General features: G+C 43.9%; 1 protein-coding gene across 1 annotated transcript in view; it reads right to left on the minus strand.

The window, feature by feature from the left end:
* Nucleotides 1-166: 166 nt before the first annotated feature.
* LOC135325110 (unconventional myosin-Vb-like) overlaps nt 167-21,311 on the minus strand; it is a 119,626-nt gene continuing 98,481 nt past the window's right edge. Inside the window, exons 30-39 of the mRNA XM_064502657.1 lie at nt 17,077-17,275; nt 15,890-15,983; nt 14,190-14,333; nt 12,186-12,337; nt 11,512-11,601; nt 9,520-9,670; nt 8,915-9,200; nt 7,541-7,715; nt 6,095-6,175; nt 167-4,927 (exon numbers count right to left, since the gene is read on the minus strand). Coding sequence (XP_064358727.1) covers nt 4,775-4,927; nt 6,095-6,175; nt 7,541-7,715; nt 8,915-9,200; nt 9,520-9,670; nt 11,512-11,601; nt 12,186-12,337; nt 14,190-14,333; nt 15,890-15,983; nt 17,077-17,275 — 1,525 coding nt within the window. The 3' untranslated portion in view covers nt 167-4,774. The remainder of the gene's footprint in view (nt 4,928-6,094; nt 6,176-7,540; nt 7,716-8,914; nt 9,201-9,519; nt 9,671-11,511; nt 11,602-12,185; nt 12,338-14,189; nt 14,334-15,889; nt 15,984-17,076; nt 17,276-21,311) is intronic.

Below are 21,311 nucleotides of genomic sequence, written 5' to 3' on the forward strand. Positions count from 1 at the left end.
AGCCATCGGCAAAAGCTGTCAGGCCACTTGTTCACGTTTGCAGAGGGCTTGTAATTTTAAGGATAGAAATGTTTGAAATATAAACATCTATATTTACATATATCAAATATATACATAAATAACTCCTGAAATGTACATTTATTACATTCCCATTTTTGACCCAAAGTCATGATTTCTTCAAAAGTGTTTATTTCACAAATTTTTGTTTTATCCACAGCCAAATATTACAGTGACTATTACAAGCATTTTCCTATAAACAAAGGTGTAGTTTACAGATTTGTTCAAAATGGAAAAAAATATTTTATAAGCAGTAGTATTTCATCTACAGCATTCGCTCCTGTATATCATTCAGCTTCTTTTAGAGCAGCTCTACCTTCTGCTGGTCAAGGTAATGAGACTTCACAAACCCGAGAAAAACCCAAACCAAAAAAACAAAACATCAGACATTGCACTGTTACAGCACATTTTTGGATAATTTCAATTCTTATTTCAACTTAATTTGACAGTCTTTGTTCGTTGGCACTTATATTTCAGAATAAATTGTATGCTCATTGGGGAATATGTTCTATGGACTGTTTTATTCAACATTCACATTGCTAAAATTTTATGAGGGAAAGAATTGTTTAGGATTAATACATGTGAATCAAAGCTGGAGGAAAAGGTTTGTGGCAACTCATGCAAATCATTTTAGTTAGGTTGCCACGTTTATATGCAATCCTGAAGCATTAATTTTGCAGTTAAACACATTAAATTGAAAGAATGAATTTGCACAATCTAGTGAGATTACTAGTGAAAAGGGAGGAAAATGACCTGCTGTTTCAAGTGCGTCCTTCCTACATTTATCTTTTTGTGAATCCCTTTGAAAATCTGACCTGCAATTTGTGGACGTTACCTACACCGTGATTTCAGTGATGCAACTGGGTTCTCCCCGCTTGCATGTTTTTAAGCTATAGCATCAGGAAAGGTAGCTGACTCTGCATGCTTAAACACTGCAACAGGCCCACCTCTCGTTATTATGGCGCTCATGCAAGAAGTCTTATTAGATCAGGGAAATAAGTTGTACGAGCAAAAACGTTAATCACACAGGATTGCATAAATTCACTCCTAAGGCCTAATTTTCTTTTCTACAGTCAACTACTACAACTTTACCAGCTGGAAGATCAGCAACCTCAGCTACAGAACTGCCCCCCCCCCCCCCCCAAAAAAAAAAAATCAGTGAAAACAAAACGTGAATGTTGTCCTGGACGCTCTTCAGATGCACAGAATACATGCATGAAGTCGCCTTTGAGGAGGTGCATGGTTTGGTTTTGTTTGTCTTGGGGTAGGGGTGGAGGATTTACGTCTTGTATTCATTCCCATGGAGATTAGGATTCCCAATCCTACTTTTCTGAGATACATTATACATGCAAAAACCAACATGGGTCACTAATGCTTTCTTTCTAGCAATTTCAGAACGCTCTTGCAGACCTTCTCGCAGCCAGATTTTATACGCAGACTTCTGCATCCGCAGACAAATTTTCATGGCGGAACAACATAAATATTCCTGCAGTTTAACACTTGTTTCAGAAACAGTGTTGAGAAGTCAGTTACCTTAGTAACAGCTAAAGGCACACAATGAGAAAACGTTGAACTTAATAATCAATATTTAAAAATAAAGACATCTGGAAAGCAGCCAGCTTTCTCAAAGCCATGCTTTGTGTTAAATTTGCTCCTTAAATAAAGAAGTGCCAATCCGAGCAGAGAAAGGCATGCTTGAGCATAGCAATTTAACAAAATTAAAAACAAATTTAAAAAATTGCCAACAGAGAAAACTACATATATTAAAGATATTTAATACAGAGTCCTCTTCCAGATGGAGTTTAATGGACAAGCTACATCATTGCAGATCAAGACATTAAATCCCAGCTCCTATCTATACATACTAACCGTTTTTAAGACAGTCTCTTTGCTATACATATAAATTATGATCCTGAAAACTCCAGTGAAAGACCATTACTCCCTAGAGTAGCATTAACCACATTTTGTAACTGTGACCAGCAACAAAATCATTGCGGAAGAGGATTCTGCAGCAACCTGTCATTTAGTCTGACTGATAAGCAGTGGTTTAATCAGTCTGCTGGGAATTGTACACTGAATAATTTACAAGGGAGAGAGGTAGAGACCTGAAGAGCCTGAGAGGGAACTGCTGGCCTAAGACGAATTCTGAGAAATAGCACTGCGTTATAACCACATTGCGTAAAGACTAAATTTGAAAATTACTTCTGTTTTGTTCTGTGACAACTACCATTGCATGGAAAAAAGGGATAAGATTTAACTGGAAAATTAAATTCAGAGCATTGCAAAAAACATTCATTTGCAAGAGGTGAAAAGAGGTAGGTACAATAAATAAAAGTATTGTAGATGAGCAAGTGACAGAAGAGTAGGTGCTTGCTGGGTGCGGGCAGCACTATGGTGGTGTTATCCTTCCTGCACCTGAAGGGGAGATGAAGGCACTACTGAAAACGCACGGTAGATGCAGACGCTCAAGGACTGTAGTTTGGAGGTAGTGCTGGTACTGTACAAGCAATAAGTTTTCTTTTATAATTAGTTGGGTAATGGTTAGAGGAAAAGATAACTGCTCCCTAGGGAATGGCCTTAACTCTGTTCTTCACTGGTAAGAGCAGTACTAAATCCTCGTCCTCCATTTGAAACAAAGCATTTACCTTCAAGCATAGACCGATACAATTCTTAACAGCACTCAACTTTTTCTTTAAAAATGTGCTTTTGGATAGTAATATACATATATAGTACATACAGGACTATTACAGTTTGTATATACATAGATTATATACATGATGTTTAAATCAAAACACACACTACCTAAAAAGGTGACTGCAGCACGGTGGTTTTTTAGTGTCGTGCATCTTCAAGAGCCTTTACATCCTGCTTTAATACTCTGAGCCGACTAGATACCTACTCATTAATTTGCTGCGCGGATATGATTTACACCAACTAAAAGTAGCCCGAAAGATGCAGGGAGGTTTTCCGAAAGCTCTTAATCATCACGGAAGCACTGAGATGACCAGGACCACAACCACAGCAGCAAGTGAGTTAAGATCTGCGTAGACAAGATCATTATGGAAGCAGAGAGGCCAAAATGCCCCCGGTTATAAGACGCGGGGGCCTTTGCCATGGCACTGGAGCACGACGAGTAACGGCACAGTCCCAACGTGCAGACCTACCACAACGGCATCATGCACAGGACTGTTGTACAGCCTCATCCACCCTTGGAAACAGTCTTTTTTTTTCCGTCCCAGCAAGCATAGTGGTTTTCTGCAGTGACTGCAGGGATTAAATGTAGTGTGCTAAGTATTGAGAAAAATCAATTACTGCTTTTGGGAGTAGCTGGCCCCTTGTAATGCCCAGCTGGTGAGGTCAGAAGGCTTGTTTAGTATACTGGTTACGTAAATAAAAGTCCTAGCAGCCAGAATTTGGATAAATTGGATTTCTTAGTTTGAGGTTGTTGTAGATAAAAGAATTGGAATTAAAAAAGGCTTATGTTACTAACACATTAGCTGATGATTTTTCATGTTAAACCATTTCATTGCTTAGCTGTTCCCTTTTGCTTTTGAACTTTTTTTTCTTTTTAAAGTATTCCTCATTTATCTAAGCCCAGTATTTGGCAAGCTTTCTGATGGCTGTTGAGTTGAACAGAGTTTTCGTTTCCTAGTCCTGGGCTACGGCTAGGATGAATCCACTGAAGGAAGAAGGACTGGGGATGTGATTATTAAACTGGGTTGCACTTGTCTGACTTACTTAGGCATAAGCTTCCAATACTGGCTACGTAAAAGCAAGGAAACAACTTCTTATCTCATACTCAGCAACCCTTTTGCCATGGCATGAGAGTGTTTGACTTCTAAAAGCACAGGGAGAGCTGGCAACAGCGGTCCGGATGGCACTTGCCTGTACTAGAAGCAGGAGGCTTACGGCAGTCCCTTCTCTCAAGCTCACGTCATTCGGACGAAATCTTTGCAAGTCACTAATACAAATTTCGTAATGGAAGAAAGTCCAAATCGCCAGTTTATTTGAATTCCCTGTAGCATGTAAATAAGAGATGCACTGTATGAAGTAAGGAGAGAAACAGCATTTCTGAAACTGAAGATTCATGACAAATTCCGTATCAGTGGAAACGAGCATTGTTCAAGCCTGTTACCTTAACCTGCATGATAAACACATACTTGTACCTTCTGCAATTTAATTTCTGAACTATTGCGATACAGTTACTAGCAAGAACAATAGGCAGAATTGCATATCTCCATTATTAATATATACAGACCACCTAGTTATTAGACAAATTGTACGTCCTTGAAGGCAGCATAAATGTCTAGGATTTTGTCTTAGATTTTTAATTGTCATTCCTTCATAGTCACCTATGAAGATCAAAGTAAGCTGTCTCCCACTAATCATTCTTTTCTGTTAGCAGCTTTTGGAGATTAATATGGGCTTTGAACTATGTCAGCATAAAATCAAGCAGTAAAAAAAAAAAAAAAAAAAAAGAAAGAAAATTGTATTTCAAGTATCCTTATTCTGAGCTATAAATTACCAAAAAAAAAAATCACATACAGATCAGTCTCTTTTTTTACTGTACAGTCCATTTATTACTGTGTATTGGTTCTTCCATAAACTTATTTGGTCCACATTTAAAGAGCTCCTTAATTCCTTTTTTGATTTCTCTTTTTTTGCTGGAGGTCTCTGGGTATGAGAGATGGACTTGATGGACTTAATTATATTTTCTTCAGACTTTATTGAGAAATTCCAAGTTGAGAGAAGCAGGGAGATGAATAGAGTCCATAGTGATGGAGGATGGGTTGAATGGAAACAAAACTGGGAACATATACTTGAAGTCTAACAGCAGCTGCGGAGGGTCATTTCGCTCTTGCAAGTGTGCCTGTGAGGTGGGGGAGAAAAAACACAAATTTGGTATCAATTGTTGCCTTTTCTTTGCATTTGTAACGTTTAACCTAATCAAAGGTTTGAGTGTGCAGGTATATGAAAGAGATACTAAAGAAATGGATTACACTTTCGTCTGAAGGGGAAGCTTGTTTTTTGGGTGCACAGTGGATAGTATAAGTGGAAATAGCCCCTGCCTTAAACAGCTATAAATACCAAATGTAAATGCTTTCCAAATGTACAGGTCAAATTATATAGATCCCACTATTCTCCTAGGAATTCTGTGAGTGGAGTGCATTTACAAAGGAATTTTCTGAATTACATACAAAAGCAGGTTTAGAGATATTTCAAAAAAAGAGTCAGAATTATTTCACTCTCTTTTACAGCAGCCTTCCTCCAAGCAAATACACCCAGGAACTCCTGCAGAGACTACTTGAAGCTTTGCTTCAGCAGAACCTGGTTACATCTTCTACGCTACCAGGAAGCGAGACAGGACTTGGAAACAACATGACCATTGCAGAGCAAAAGCAGCACCGCATGATACCAGCGCACCATTTTGACCGAACCACTCAGAGATGGAGACACATTCTAGGAACAGCTGAACACTTGCTTCCTGCTTCCTCCTTGTGAACATTAAAAGATGTCCTGTGGTTTTCATTTATGTATTTTTCCTTTAGTTGCCAATTTCTGCCTTGTATCTCAGACGCAACTGTTTCAGCCATGCTTCACTGACTCCTGCAACCTTACTTCTGAGCTGTACACAGCAGGCACAAAATGCACTTTTTTGCTCTGAAAGTCAAATTTGGGTACTGCAGTCCAAGCAAGTAATCCTCAAAAAGAGGGTCTAATCACTCAGGCACATCTTTCTGCCAGCAAAACTTCTCGTGGGCCTGTCGTTCTGTTACCGTGTGTGCCACGACGTTAGCTGAGCTGATAACTCAGGTGCTTATCTCGGCCTTTGGCCCTTTGCAATCCGCAGCCAAGATATCCCTGTGGCCACATTTTGCAAGCAGGCATGTTCCCAGAGCACCACGGGCTGCATTAAACTCAGGACAACATGCAGCTGCATGCCTATTACAAAGCGCCCAAGTCATTACTGATGACAGCATGGAATATTCCTGTTAAATCAATACCATTTCCTCCAGTTTACAGCCCCTTAATTTACCTGTATGTTTCGTATGAAAGCTACTGTAACACGTTCTTCAAACTCATTCACAGGAGTGTAGAGATTAAGTATTTTTACAATCTGTGGAAAACAAAAAAGGATTACAGACAGTCATGAGAAGTCCAACTTTTCCAGAATACAAAGCACCACTAACATTTTAACATTGTCTTGATATGCCGTGACAAATCTCACATGAGACTACCTAGAAGTAGAAGCGGGAGAGCAAAATAGCACCACTTTCAGTGATGTGGATCAACCTGAAATCTGCTCAGAACTGATGAAACAGGAAAATCTGCTTGTAGAAAGTGAGATGTGATATGCTCTGCACATTCATAAACATTGCTAAAAATACGCATGTTTGCCCTAAGTGAACCTGTCCTAGGAAACAGCACAAATATCATCTTGTGCTCCTCTGCCTGCTGTAAAGGTTACGCCTTTACATACCCATCAAATTTCCTTCTTATGACAACGTTTGTAAACCGGGAATAAACTTGAACAACAGATTTATCTAGGGATATCCTTTGGGTTGGCCCATGGGGACTCGGGAAGATTCAGAATAGGTGACTGCTTCCCAGTACAACTGACATCACCTCCACAACACTTCTCCTGATCCTAACTCATTCCCGTCACAAGTCCTCAACCTCCCCTCTCACCACTCAGCTTCTGCCGCGGACAGATTCAGGGTGTGGAGAGGGAGACATAGGAGAAAGGACCCAGGAGAATCACTGGAGATCAACCCATACCTCCCTTAGTTTGACATTATCAAATAAATGGCACACAAGCCAGCAGCAAAGAACAGGGGCTTCTTCCTGTTGGAATCAAGTCTAAAAGGTTAAGTCAGATCCACTTAGTGCAATTATTTTGTGTGTTAATGAATGTAGTTCTCAACATCCTGGCCCAAATATGAATTCTTGCTGGGCACCCCACAGGACAAGAGAGATGAGATCCTAGCAGAAGACAACAGGTGGCTTTGTGAACTGTAACAACATCTAAAGTGCCTCGTTTATGCCAAAAAGTTGTCAGGGCTTGGCTTCAACTTTGAAGGATCTACTATGAAGCTCCAGCGCCATTGGTGGTGCTGCAAAATAGCAGCAGTCAGTGATGACCACCTCGAGAAGTTCAGTAGTCTCAGTCTGTGCAATGAAGAAAGGACATTGGGAGACCACTTTTTTCCAACCCTTTAATCATCAATACCTTGTGGTGTAAATTTCTGTCCTGCTCATGAAACAAAATTTTGTAAGTGTGTCTTGATGATAGGTCCAACAGGAGCTTTCATCTGAAAGCCAGAAAACTCAGGGAAATAACGAACAAGGTACTTGCTGATAAGGCAAATGCTGGAAGGGAACCCAGAGGCCAGCAGTGAATCAGCTGTGAAACGCTAATCCCCAAGCAGGTGAAACATCCTTATGTGCCAGAAGAGTTACCCGCGCGCCCTCCGGCCCCTACCTGCTGGGTAGTGAGCGAGGTACACAAGGAGCAGATGGCCTCGGCGTCCTCGGAGGTCTTCTTCTTCAGCTGCAGGAGCTGCGCTGCCTGAATCAAGGGCTCCAACGTCTGCGCCGCTCCGCTCTGCTGCAAGTTCTTCCCGCGCAGCCACTCCTCTAGCTGGCTTATGTTAAACCTGGATAAATAACGTGGATGAGACATGTGCTGAGAGCTGAGGGAGAATTCATAGCTTCTCCAAAACCATTTACTAGACTCGTGGTATGTTGCACTGTGGGTACGTGTTGCTTTTTTGATGCATATTGGCAATACAAATGGCATGGGACAACCAGAGCAAAACGTAACACTTTTCAACTCAAAGCAAAAATTACACTCTGTGTAACTTAAAATTAGGTGACCCAGGTAATAGCTGAACAGCACAAGGGATATGACTTTCAATAGTACTCAGATATGGTCAAATTTGGAGAAAAAAAAAATCAATGAAAATTAAGCTTTTAACAAGCTTCTAAAGTGCTAAAAAAAAAAAAAAATCCTGCAACGTGCCCAAGTACCTTTGAAAATATCTGTGCACAAAAATGCCTTTGTCCATGCCCACTCCCAGGCTCAAGGACAATGGGCAAAGGACCCACCACGGGAAAGGGAGAGGGAAGAGAAAGGTAGGTTTAAATCTTTTACAGCAAGAAGTAAATTGCTAGATTTATACCAGGGCTGGTAAATATTCATGACTCCTTTTTGGCAGGTGTGCATCAGCTCTCCTATGGAATTGCAATTTATTACAGTGTTATATTACGACAGAGATGGGGCGCAGGGGCCCCTGACCCCAGCGCAGCCTGCGGACATCCATGCCTGTGCTTGCCGGGGACTCCCGTGAGTCAGAGGGGCTTTGCACAGCCACAGGGGTCTGCCTCTGTGATCAACCCAAAGAACCTTGGACACTAAAAGACTTGTCACTCTAAAAACAGCAGACATCGCAGTGGGAGGCAGTGAGGAGACACAACGCTCCTTTCCAGGTCCCAACAAGTAACGCGTCCTACATCACTTGGTGGAGCCTTTGGGCTGTGCAAGCTTTCTGCTCACGTGGGGCAAAGCAAGGTGGGATAAGGCCCACCCTAATTTCCATAACGTGTTTAATCCACCAAGGGCACAGCAAATTGCCTTGTACACATGTTGTGCAATGAGGGTTAGCTTTGATTACCACTGCTTCTCCTTGGACTGCTGATGGTTACATCAGTTCCCTGTTTCACCCAAGTTTGCTGAACCCAAACAGTTCCTCTCCTTACTTACAGTTACCCTTTATTTTACTACCTTCCCCACTTCTAAAACTAACAAAACTTGCCCTCGAGCAGGTGAGGGCAGTGCCTCAAGCCCCGGTCCCACCTTAGCTGCATGCCAGTGCTCCACGAGCAGACGTCCTTCCGCAGCAGGAGGTTGTTGAGGGTGACCGCGTTGATCATGTAGAAGAGCTGCTTGAAGACCTGCTGGATGATCTCTGGGTCCAGGCCCTGATCGCACATGATATTGTAGAAGGCGTTCATCTGGCGGATGACTGCGTCCAAGCTGTACGAGCTGTCGCTGTCTGCCATGCTGGAGGAGCGATTCCTGTAGCCCATTGGCTTCACGCCGGAAAGCCCCTGGATGCTCTCATTTTCCAACATTGCCGACACTGAGAAAGGAGGAAAAAAATCAGAAGAGAAAACCTGCTAATCATGAGAGGTGAGAAACTGCTCCGTCTGTGGTGAATTTTATGGGCTGTCATAAGCATGGAGCAGCCTCAAAGTGGTACAACACGCTGGATGCTGGGTGGTCTCAACAGGGAACGGATCCATGAATTGACTTTTTTCTTTTTGCAAAACGTCTCTTGCCCCTGCAGGCTTTCCCTTTGGGGAGAAGCATTGCTAGCACTGCAGGAAGGTCCAAGAAACATTCAGAGCATCCAATTACAGCTGAAAACCACCCTAAAGGCTAACGCGCGGTCCACTTACCTATCATGGGCTGCAATATGCCCTCTGCTATCTTAATGAGCTGCTGATAGATCTGGATGGAGAGATCGCTCAGCACCTGGCGGTACTCGGTCAGGTCGAAGTTCTTGAGACAGTGCTCATTCTGCTTGGCGGTGTTTTGTGTCATAAAACCCTAAACAGGAGCAGATTAAAACAGCTGGCTTCATTATTCATCGCCCGGTAAAATCACTGCATTAAAAAAAATAAGCTTAGAGTATAATGCATCCAGATATGTTAACAATGTACATTTTTAGACTCTATAATAGAAGAAAGAGGCGGCTCATAAATCACTTTGGATTTATTCAGTCACTTTTTGTTAATTATTATGAGGGGGCTGCTTTTTGAAGAAAACCATCATTAAGCAGTAAGCTTTTCATTTGAACTTTAGCACGGAGAAATATTCTGTATTAATTGTAATACAAATCTGAAAGAGCAAATGACTTGTCAGCACCCTGAGAAACTCTTGGTTGTCCATTTGTTTATCCCTGTGCATCAGTTATCTGCTGACAACCCCAAACATTTCAGTCAGAGATTAAGGCTTCAGAAAAGAAAAACTAAACACCCTCCTCTTCCATAAAAAAGAGAAACATTTTGTGCTAACAACCTGCTATTGTTTTTTTTTTTTTTTTGACAACTTGTTAAACTGATTTGATTTGACGCCCATAAATCTCCTCTAGTAGCTGATTTTTTTCCCAGCCTTTAGCTGAAAAAGCAGCTGATCCCCGATCCTGCAAACAGCTGCTGCAGCCCGCAATTCTGGGCTCCTGCCTTAAGGACTTCTTGAGCCATTTTTGCTTACAGAGGCACATGTGACATCACTTACATCTGTAATTAGCACAGGCGCTTTAATTGCTTGTTCACATAGTAGTCTTCCCAATTTAGTGTCAAAATGAGAGCTACACTACTAATGTTTTTTTTTTTTTTTTGCTGACTAGCAAAGTGTAAATATGCAACACGTACATTTGGAGCTGGCTTCCGAATTTCTCACTTTTCTGCACAAATAAAAAAGGTGCTACGCTCTTGGAACTGCAAAAATTCCATTTTGTTTGGCTTTTTCTTTCAAGCTTATTTTCTTAAAAATCAGCTGGGTTTCAAACTAAAGGAAACCATAGTCTGGAAACTACTCAGATGGGAATGATTCCCTCCCCCTCTGTTTTTGGGCAAAATCATCAACCCAGTTAGTAAATAGCTGGCTCAGCTGACACTGCATAACCGTGGCAAACAATGTGAAATTTAAGCTTTTTTTTTTTCCTGCTGGTGTTCTGGGAATAATTCTCTTTAAATGCAATGCTGCTATCCAGGCAGAAGAGGGCGAACAGCAGCTTAACTATTACTAAATCTTATCTAAATTATTATTTTTTTAATTTAGAACTTGGAAGTACAGCAGCGTTTTTACCAACCGAACATTATCCTGTAAATGATCTGAATAGTTAATTTGATTCCAAGACTTTAAATTCTCAGTTCTTCTTTATTCTTAAAGCTCGACTGTTCAACATAAACCTAACACAAATCAAGAGTAAATGAGAAACTACATAATTTGGCTCTATTACAAGTTTTAAGACCAATGCCAATGATTATTCAGAATAAAATTGCAGCATTTAGAATCACTTCTCCTTTGGGTAATCAAAGGACTGAAATCAAGAGAACAGCCTTTGAAAGCAGCCTACCAGGAGGGATTTCCCTGCTCAGATGAAGCAAATTGCAGGACTGGCTTTAAAATTCGAAACACTGCTAATACGAGTCAGAACAAATTGTGGGTTATGCTACAAGTGTCCTGGTTTCTGCTCTCCAATGTCTTGCCCACCATGCTCATGAGGCTCTGTCGGAGCTGCCTCTTGTTATATCCAAATAAAAAGAGGAGAGTCAGAAAGCAGCCCACATCATAGCCAGAGCCGAGCCCCGGGAGCCCAGGAGAACAACACTAGCCCAGAGCAAAATTCCTGGAAAAATGCAAAAAATACTCAAGTTTCTCACCGCATCTCCGCTGTATTGCTTTAAGCAGTGCAGGAGGCGACACGTGTTAGCCAGCCAAAACGACGTCATCTGGAAGTCCTCGTTGTGCTTCTGCAGGAGCAAAAGGAAACCCGTGAGACCCCTCCTCGGCGGGGGAAGGCGGCACGTGAAGGCGAAAGGGTTTCAAATTTCCCTGCTTGGCGTGCAAAGCCCTCTCTCCGCGAATGGCCAGCTTTACTGAGGATATTCGCTTTTTGTTCTCTGCAAACAATTTTTTAATCTAACTGCTTGTAAGTGCAAATAGCAGTATCTTCATTCCTAAGATAACCTGCATTTTTTCTTTTTGAATAAAGTACAGCTGTAAAAGCAGTCTACGTGATACTTCTTGCTGTGGCAGTAGTGCTTTTCTTAAGGCTCAAGTTTGTCACACATTTGCACCATCCATACCTGACCATAAAAATGAGATACCTTCATCTCCTGCATCAAATCTGGCAGCTAAGCCGGCATTAACAAGATCTAAGGTTTATTCCTGGCTCTGCACTGGCCTGGTGGGCAAATCATCCCCTTGTTCTTCTTAAGAGGGAAGCAAGGCAAGGGAGTGGGTTTGAAAATCACCTTGAGAGTGGAACACCAAACCCTGGACGTGGTCATACCCATCCCACCCTTTCCTCAAGTCAGAGGAAACCTGCACCCACCTTCAACACTTTCTTAATGCCGTTGATGGTGGAGGTGAGCAAGGAGTGCACTTTCTGGTCATCGTTGATGTAGTCCGCGTGCCTGATGCACATGTAGAGGATGTAGGCGGGGAGGCAAGGGACGGTGGCAGACACCGTCTGCGGCTTCAGATCTAGAAGTTCAGTAAAACACAACCCAAATTTGCCAGCTGTCTGCCAGAGAAGCCCCCAGGCAAGACCCCGGCTCCGGGGAAGCTGAGATTTCAGCTCCGTGGTGTAGATGCAGACCCAGAGGCGCAATGCCAGGACGGACTGACAACCCGACAGAGCCAGCCAAAGGCAGGAGGACAGAGCCCTGCGGTCCACGAGGGCAGCACTGCCTGCGCGGAGGTTGCTGGTGCTCTGGGTAGTCAGTGGAGCTACATCTTCTTTACTTTAGGAATTACTACCCAAGCAGCACACAGATAATCTTGGAAAAACTCCCTGAAGCTCCCAGGAATGCTTTGTGCAGGTTGTAGAAAGAAATAACTCTAAATTCACCACCTAGTAAACCATTCTTTCCCTCAAGATACTGAATCTGGACAGCTCCTGCAGGAATTTGCAGCCTCCAAGGCTAAAGGAAGAGCCCATCTGATCCGAGGACCACAGCGACGGGCCAGCATCATTCCCGGACCACTCGTTAGATCCCTGCAGGCTCTGCTAGGACTACAGAGATGGTAAACGCTAACACTTAGCCAGGGAGGCTTGGCAATATCTAACGGGGTTGAAGGTGGGGGACACTGGCAGCAATTCTGATCAAACCTTCCAGAGCAAGAGAGCTCAGGAGTTTATAATGTACTGCAGCTACCCTCAAACGTCTCATAAAACAAACTGCCTTTGTTCCACTGCTGTGCAAGACCCCCAGGGTTTATCCTTTATTATCCCCTTTTATTATCTCCCTGTGGCAGTGGATAAAGGAGAGATGGTAAAGAACTACTTTTGATTTCCATCCTTCCTTGTGGCACCTAAATGATGCAAGACTTAAGCTCTTGCAAGTACAACATACTTCACGATCATAAAACGGGCATTTCAGATTTCAGAAGTGGGCAATCCAAATTTCTGCATCATGCAGACTCCAATAATCACCACAAAAACAAAATCATCGATTGCAATCCCTCAGGTTTTACGAGTCATTGGTGGGACTAACCTAGCACAGGTTAACTGCTTCAGAGGTAAGGCAATTTCACACAAAGCAAACAGAAGCAATGAGCTTAAAGACTTAATTTTAACTTCTAGTAGCACCATGTTTTTAATCAGCATTTCCTCCCGCACAACACCACCAGCTCATTTTGCAGCGCACAGCTCCAGAGGAGGTGGAGGATTTTGTACCCCTGCAAGCAGGTGTGCTACCATGTTTAGACGTTTACCTGCTGTCAAACACTAGAGGTGGATGACACAGCTCCAAACAGGCTTCAGTAAATGCTCCAGAGCAAAAAAAAAAAAAAAACCAACCCCATTTCCAGGAACAGAATTTAAATCTTCACTAAATACCCAAACCTCTGGATTCAGAAAATATAAACACCCAACTAGGCTACGACTTACAAACTTGCAAGCAGTACATGTGTCCGATCTCCCAGGAAAGAGCAGAGGTAAGAGCAGCAGTAGAAATAGAGGCCTGTCTAATACAAAATGCCGTAGAGTGAGGAATTAAGGAATTATACGACCCCAAGCTCCCAAACCTGGGGAGCCCAAAGCTGGCCGGCATTTGGGTTGGGCAGGGGGAAGGAGGCTGCAGCCACGCACCCATATCTGCTCTTTGTGGTTACAGCAGTGCTCCCAAAAGGGCATATGCACAGTTTTTAAGCGTTTTGCCAGTTCAGAGCATTAGCTGAGTCCTGCTAGGGCTTTAAACCAGAGCAATCATAGTTGCCCCTATTTTGAGGTCTAAAGCCTCATAAAAACATCTCTCAGTTGAGTTTCCAATTTATAACGTCTCTCCAGGGAGAGCACAAGGCGCGAGACACGGCCCCAGAGCAAGCTGCTAACCTGTGACGAGGTTTCGCACAAGAAGCGGCTCGTCCTCTTTGTAATACTCCAGCATTCCCTGGAAATCTTTCTCCTTCCTCTGGACTGCGACCTGCCGGTTGAGCTCGTGCTGCCTCCTCTCCGTCTGTACCATCGCTTGGGATGCTGCAAAGAGAGGACACGAAACGTTAGAGCTGGTGATGGAGAGCTGATCCGTTGGCCTTAGACCAGGCACCAGGTGAATTTGTTATATATAAAGTCCAATAATGTCCTCAGCTTCAGACAAATCTTTTAAAAAATAGGTCTTGAGTTCCAAGCCAACTGTAGTTCTGGCTCTGAGCAAAGTAAAGAATGCAGAAGTCAGACCTCAAGAACAAAAATGAAGCAATTTTCTGTTTTCTAAGGAATCCCAGGCTACAGCTGGAGGGTGCAAACCCTAGGGGAATCTTTTAACCGCACCATTTTCATGGAGGAAAAAAAGCCAGCTTATGAAAAAATATATTTGCAACACAGCTTATGGCTGGCTGTGAAGCCAAGCTAGGAAGTATGATGGCACACTACTGAGCACTGTGCTTGCATAAAATTTTAATAAAGCAGAAGACTATGAGACTCGAATGCAAGTATTGCAGTAAACATCAGCCTGATGCATGCAAATTATAGTGACAAAGACCAGCTGTACTAGCTGTGGAAATCCTCCATTTATTCAACTTAATTTCACTTAATGTCTGGTTTTCAGAAATTAGCTCATGAGAACTGAGTTCTCTGGTTAATCACTGTTTCAACAGAGAAAGAGAAGTTGTTTTTATATAGCACAGATGTCTTGTTTGAGGTGTTTTCTCATCGAGAATGAGGGTTTTTTTTTTCTTTTTAATGAGAAAAAGAAAAAAAAGCCCAAGTATCTTTAACCCCCTCAAATTCCCAGAACAGAGGTTCCTAGTAGCCGCTGGAGTCCTCTCTAAATCTCTGCTGGGGTCACAGCAGTGACTGTAATGAAAGAGCAAAGGCATCCGAAACACCATCCGGAGCCTGGCACAGGGCAAGCGTCTCCTCGCAAGCACCCACTGCCACCCTCGCCTCCCCCGATCCTCCTGCAAGCGTCAGCGGGAGCACGTTGGCAAGCGAAAGGAGGCTCCGGACTTCTGGCCTGGATTTTGCATCTGTCCCTATGTGATTAAAGACTCCAGGAGAATTCAGGGATGCTTCTTCCCAATTAGCCCATTTTCAGATTCACGTCCAAGGTGAAGAAGGTGGCAGCAGTTACAGGACGCAGTTGTACTTGTTCAAAGGCAGCCTAATAACCACTTGTGGGCTTAAGCTGGACTTTTAGGTCTCTTCCCCCATTTAAACTGGTATTTCTTACTTCAAGTTTCCATTTCCACCAGTGGCTACTCAATTTGCTTGTCCATATTTTACAAATGGAGCCCAGACTGTACAACCTGACATTATGACCCTAAATGCCAAAAAAAATAGTTAAAGGCCCTCCAAGAAAGAGGAGGAGAATAGATGATTGCATAAAAATTGAAGCCCACGTAGAGTCACGAAAATAACCTATAATTAGACTGAAAAATCACAAGCACAGTGACCCTAGAGCACTGACCAGCAATTGCTGGGAGTGGGAGCAAAAGCTTTGAGTGGAAATCTGCAGTTCTCTGAGGTTGGCCAACGCAGCAAAACCGGAATGCTGTTCCCCCACCAGCAACCTCCAACAAAAGCAAAGTCACCTTCAAAATCTTGGACCTTCTTCATATAAATCTTTAGCTGCTTCTTCAGCTTCTTTTCATTCTTTTCCAACTTTTCTAGTAACTCTTTGAGATCCTAAAAAACAGAAGATGTAATAGGTTTAAAAAAAACAAAACAAAACAAAAATATACCCTCAGGTGGGCCAGCTGAGTAGGGCTAACTACTTCCCACAGGGACAACAGGACAAACAATCCATCAAGCTCTTTCCAAGCATGGTCAGAGATGAAGAAAAACGTCAGCTTTTAAAGCGGATTTCTCCAGGACTTTATTTTAAAGAACAGGTCACCCTGCTGTCCCCAGCAGTGACCTTCTGCTCCAGGGATGGAGGTTGGGAGCCAGGCATTGAGCAAGTAGAAGTCCTCCCCGCCGTGACGTGAGCAGAACAGAGCTCCCCTCAGGTGCTCAGGTCCTTCTCGGCTCTTTATAAAGGTCTCCCAACAGCTCCACACTACAAAGTGAAGCTGAGCAAAAGCACCTTATACAAACTATACATCCAACTTGGTTTCCCCTGAAGTCAGCAGCAAAGCTTCCACTGACTTCTACAGGGCTACGTAAGAGCTGCCTTGTTTTCCATTGGCTCTACAGGATTTCTTGGTGCTATAAATCAAGTCCCGTTGCTGGGGCGGATAATTAACCACACAGGAGAGCAATAAAGCAAAGACCCTTTAGTTCTGCTGGAAGATGTACTTCTGACACGGCAGGAGCAGAGACAAAGTGGCCTCCTCGGGCTCTCCTCCCGCAACAGGTTGAGGTTCGCCCCGTGACCATTACCACAAGGACCCTCGCTGCTGTACACCTACTTCTTCTCGGTGTAGCCTACAGTAGGCAATTACTCACAACGTGCCACCCAGGGAATTTTATTCCTGCCCGTTATTTATATTTAAACAGTTCCAATACTATTTAGACGCAATAGAGCTGTTAAGCAGCCCTCACCCCAATTCACTCTGGACAACACACACAGATACAGGAGGTGTGTGTGGGGGAAAGTATGACCACTCGGCACTTTCCAGAGGGGCACAGGGCCTCCCCACCACCAACTGATGCAAGTAAATATGTGCAAAGCCCCCAGGGCCTCATCCTCCCCTTCATTTCCCATCTCATCTCTGTCAAGCCCTGTTTTCACTTCCTTAGGCTGCGAAGGACAGTGGTTTTCAGTGCAATCGCTTACCAGATTCTCGTTGGTGAGGCGCGTAATTTCTTGCTGAAGCCCAAACTCCACCTGGGCCTCCGGAGATAGCTGCAGGGTCTGCAAGAAGGCCTGCTGCTGTTTCTCCATCTCCTCCTTCATTGCCTCTACTTGGTTCTTCAGAGTTTCGACCTCCTCCTCGTGCTCTCTCCGCTGGTCCTGGAGCTGTGCTTCCAGCAGCCTGAGGAAAAGCCCACTCTGACCATCAGTGATTTTGGCACTGCAGAGGTAACTACCACTTTGAGTCCGGATCCTTCAAAGTCAACTTTGGCTACGTCCCTGGGGGAGCGAATGGACCTCCCAAAGACTGACACACACACACATAGGGGTGCTATGGCTGTTACTGCAATGCTACCTTATTATTTGTGATACTGGATGTTAAACCACTCATGGGACGTGAACATGCTCCAGACAGGTCCCTAAAGGCAAGAGCCTTGGAGCGACAGCCAGGACAGCCCGGACTCCAACCCGGCTCAACATGCCCAACGCAGAACGCGGCAACACGACTTCAGAGGGGAGCTGTGACCACAAGCATGCACGAAAATCCTTCCAATTGGAAAGTTAGGCGACTGGTCAATCAACAAAAATGATCACTAATCATTTACTTAAGTCTCATCTTCTACCTTGCTCAATGATCCAAAAAATCCAAGAGGTCCCTTCTTTCTGCAGCTATATCGCAAATTTGGGTCACTTTACTTCTCCCTTGAGCAAGAAGCAGATGCAGGGCAGGAGAACAGCACAGCCCGTGACCCGCAGGTTTTCTGAAAGCTCAGCACACAAAGGGCCATTGTTGCTGGGCTCTGGCCCCTTTTAAGCGTCAGCTTTTGCTCTTGCAAACTGAACTACGTGTAATGCAAGCTGCTCCTTCGGTTAGACTGCCACGGGCTTTGTTTGCTGTTGCTGGGAGCTTTTAAAAGGGCAGAAGCTGAAACCTTTTATTTGTTCTAGCTATTTGTATGACTGTTGCTTATCTTTATTTAAAAATATATATATATATATATACAGGTATACCCCTACTGTCTTTCATCACCTACCTGCAGGAAACTGTGCAAGAGGGAACTTTCTGTTCAGTTCCAGGCTACCAGCTCCATAGTCACTGCTGACTTCACCAGGAGTCTTCAGCAGTGGGAAAAAATACTAATTTCCTTGCACTCTGCCATGTGCACACACTAACACCATGATGACCAGAAGTCACCTAAACCAGCCATTCCCCACTTTTCCATGGGTACCCAAACTTTCCGGGACGATGCACAGACACGTGAGATCCCTTCTCTACCTGGGAGCCACCAGCGAGGCATTTAGTTACTATATTGTCATTTCCTAAATCAGTTGCTCAGAAATCAGGTGATTTATCTGGTTGTTTTAAATTTAGGAACAAAAACAGGAAGGAAACGCTAATGAGAACCTGCCCCATCCCCTGCTCTGTACTAACCCTGGCCGCAGCTGCCTGGGGATGCCCGGGTCACCCAGGCTGGTTTGCAGAGGGTGGATGGGCAGCAAAGCAAATGCTGGAAACTGGGAACCTTTACAAAAGCTCCCAATTTTGCACCCACAAATGGAGGACAGCTCCAAGCTCTCAGCCAACTCCTTGATGGAAAGGTTGTTGCCTCCTGTACACATCCACACTGGTGGGGTGCTGACAAACTCCGACATCGGATGCAACTGCAATGCCCAAGGGGAGGAAAACTCCAACATGGACACCATGCCTGGGACATGCCTCGACCGCCGAACAGTGCCAGCAGGGAAAAAGCTACAACTCTTCTAGTCCCACTAGTAAATTCATGCCTGCGAACTAGTTTCCCATCAGCAACAATTCATTTCTTTTTCTTGTTGGATAGAGTGCATCAAAGAACACTTGCTTTCTATGGAAGATCTTTGGATGAAAAGCATTAACCATTTTCTAGTTTGGTCTTTTTGTTTTGTTTTTGGGGCTTCTTTTTTATTTCATTTTATTTTTTGCTTTTAAAAGGTCCAAATAACCCAACCTCTCTCCCATTTTCCAGCAAAAGACATGAACGGATATTTTCTAAATATAAATACATGGACCATAATGCATTCAGCCTCATAATCATGTTGTCAGGAGTTATATTCTTAATAGGGTTGGAAAATACAGGCCCACCATGAAGCAACGTACTAAGCACTACTTCTCATTTTATTTCTTCATGTGGGTTCAGATTAACTATGAGCAACCCTCAGAAATGTGCGTTTCTTCTATAAACTTGGGTCCCTACTTCTCTTTGAAAAATAAGTGAATCATCCCTGTTATTTTGCCTGCCACTTTGTGGATTTAGTCTGATCCCTCCAGCTGGGACAGCTATAGACTACCTTGTGCAATAGATTATTTTAACTTTTCCTCTCCATAGTGTCTTTAATCAGCTGGTTTCGTAGCCTTTACAAAACTCACGGGCTGGAGCCTCATCACTCCCCCGCAGGCAGGGCACCGGCCCGTTATCGGCTCTTCCGAGCACGAGAAGAAACAGCAGGAGCAGGAGCAGGAGTCCCCGTTTCCTCACACCTTGCTTTAATTTCCACAGGCATTTCTCAATATTCATTGGCCTGGAGATGTGAGACCCTCCCAGAAGCACCATCAGTCCCAGAAGGTCCCAAAGAGGCGGGTGCTGCCACCGCGCGTCCTGCCGTGCCATCTGCCCACCTGGCCAGCGTGTGGGCAGGGTGCAAGGAAGGCAACGCATGGTCACCGCTCACCTCCCTTCTCGCATTTTGGCAACGGGGAGCCGGCTCCTGGTATGTTCATGAACGGGAGAAAACGCTTTAGGGAGAGCTCTCCCATGGATGACAGCAGCTCGTTAGCGAAGGAAGAGGAAGAATACACAAAAGGGCAGGTAAAAAGAGGGATGGAGAGAGGAAGCAGAAGGAAGAGGGGGGAAAAAAAAAAGCGTTTGACCTGGCAACTTGCTTTAAGCCTTGATAAGCCAAGCCGAGCTCTCCATCTTCATTGAGATAACCCCAGTCCTCAGTCTTGCTAGAAGTAAAGGACAGAAAAAGAAAACAAGAGGACAGAGAAAGACAAAAGGTCAGTTGCAACAGAAAGGGGGAAAATGCAGAACCCTTATTACATCCAATTTTTTTAAAGCACACTTTCATTGCATCGCATTTTCTTTTCCACCATGCTAAATGAGAAGAACCGTGGTCAGTTCATGAGGCCCCCGTTGCGCCCCAGGGGACCCCTGTGACTCGTGTAGGTGTCTTCTCCCTCCACATCAATGACACCATCACACCGGGCACCTCCACAGCCCTTTCCTCGCCGCTGCCGACACAAACACCAGGTTGGGAGGGACCTTTGGAGATCAACTAGTCCAACCTCCTGCTCAAAGCAGGTCTAGAAGAGATGCCGTGTATCATGATTCTTGAAACCTTTCTGCTTTTACTGAAAAGCCCAACTCTTGGGGACCAGAACCTCAGTTTTCATTTCTATATGGCCAAATTGTTTCACATAGAATTGCAAGGAAACACTTAGAAGACATACTGACTATCTCAAAACTATGTTAAAGTCATGTGCTTAAAAATCAGGGGAGAGGAACAAGGGGCAAGAGTAATATGTGAGAGGACAGAAGTTGGAACAAGGGTTAGGGAACGTATAAAATGAAAAGTGCAGAGAGCGCAAGCCTGATCCATGGTGTCGTGACTCAGGGATAACATTAAGGCCCTACGGAAAGGCCTGGCTAACAGGGTGAAGGCACTCCATGCAGCTCAGGGAGAGGGCAAAACCCTTCAGGGCAACCCAGCCTACGAGAAGAATAAGTTACACTGGCAAAAAGATGCATCTGTGGGACAACTATGTCTGCATTAAGACTGGCTAGTGGTCATTATATCGGAGGACTCTATTTTCTCATGTTCCTCCCAGCACATTTCTCATGGTTTCACCTAGTCCCATTTTAAACAACCCACTGCGAGTGAGTACTTTACCTCTTTCTCTTCCAGACCTCCTTCAGTCTGGCAGGTTTCACCAATAGGACATATTTCTGATCACGCCAAGGACAAGTTTAGCTATTTCCTTCCTTCTGCACCAACTTCCACTATTCTAAAATCAATTCTCTGCCTTCTGCATCAATAGAGGGTTTCCTCAGCCATCGAGTCAAACACGAGAGCCTTTCTTCCAAACAACCTTCAATCCAAACCACCCTTTGATGCTTTTTTCCTCCATTTCTTTCAGACTCATGTAAGATCCAATCTCTTTCACATCCCCTTAGGCAGAA

The sequence above is a fragment of the Dromaius novaehollandiae genome, chromosome Z (genome assembly GCF_036370855.1).
Source record: "Dromaius novaehollandiae isolate bDroNov1 chromosome Z, bDroNov1.hap1, whole genome shotgun sequence".
Classification (NCBI taxonomy): Eukaryota; Metazoa; Chordata; class Aves; order Casuariiformes; family Dromaiidae; genus Dromaius; species Dromaius novaehollandiae.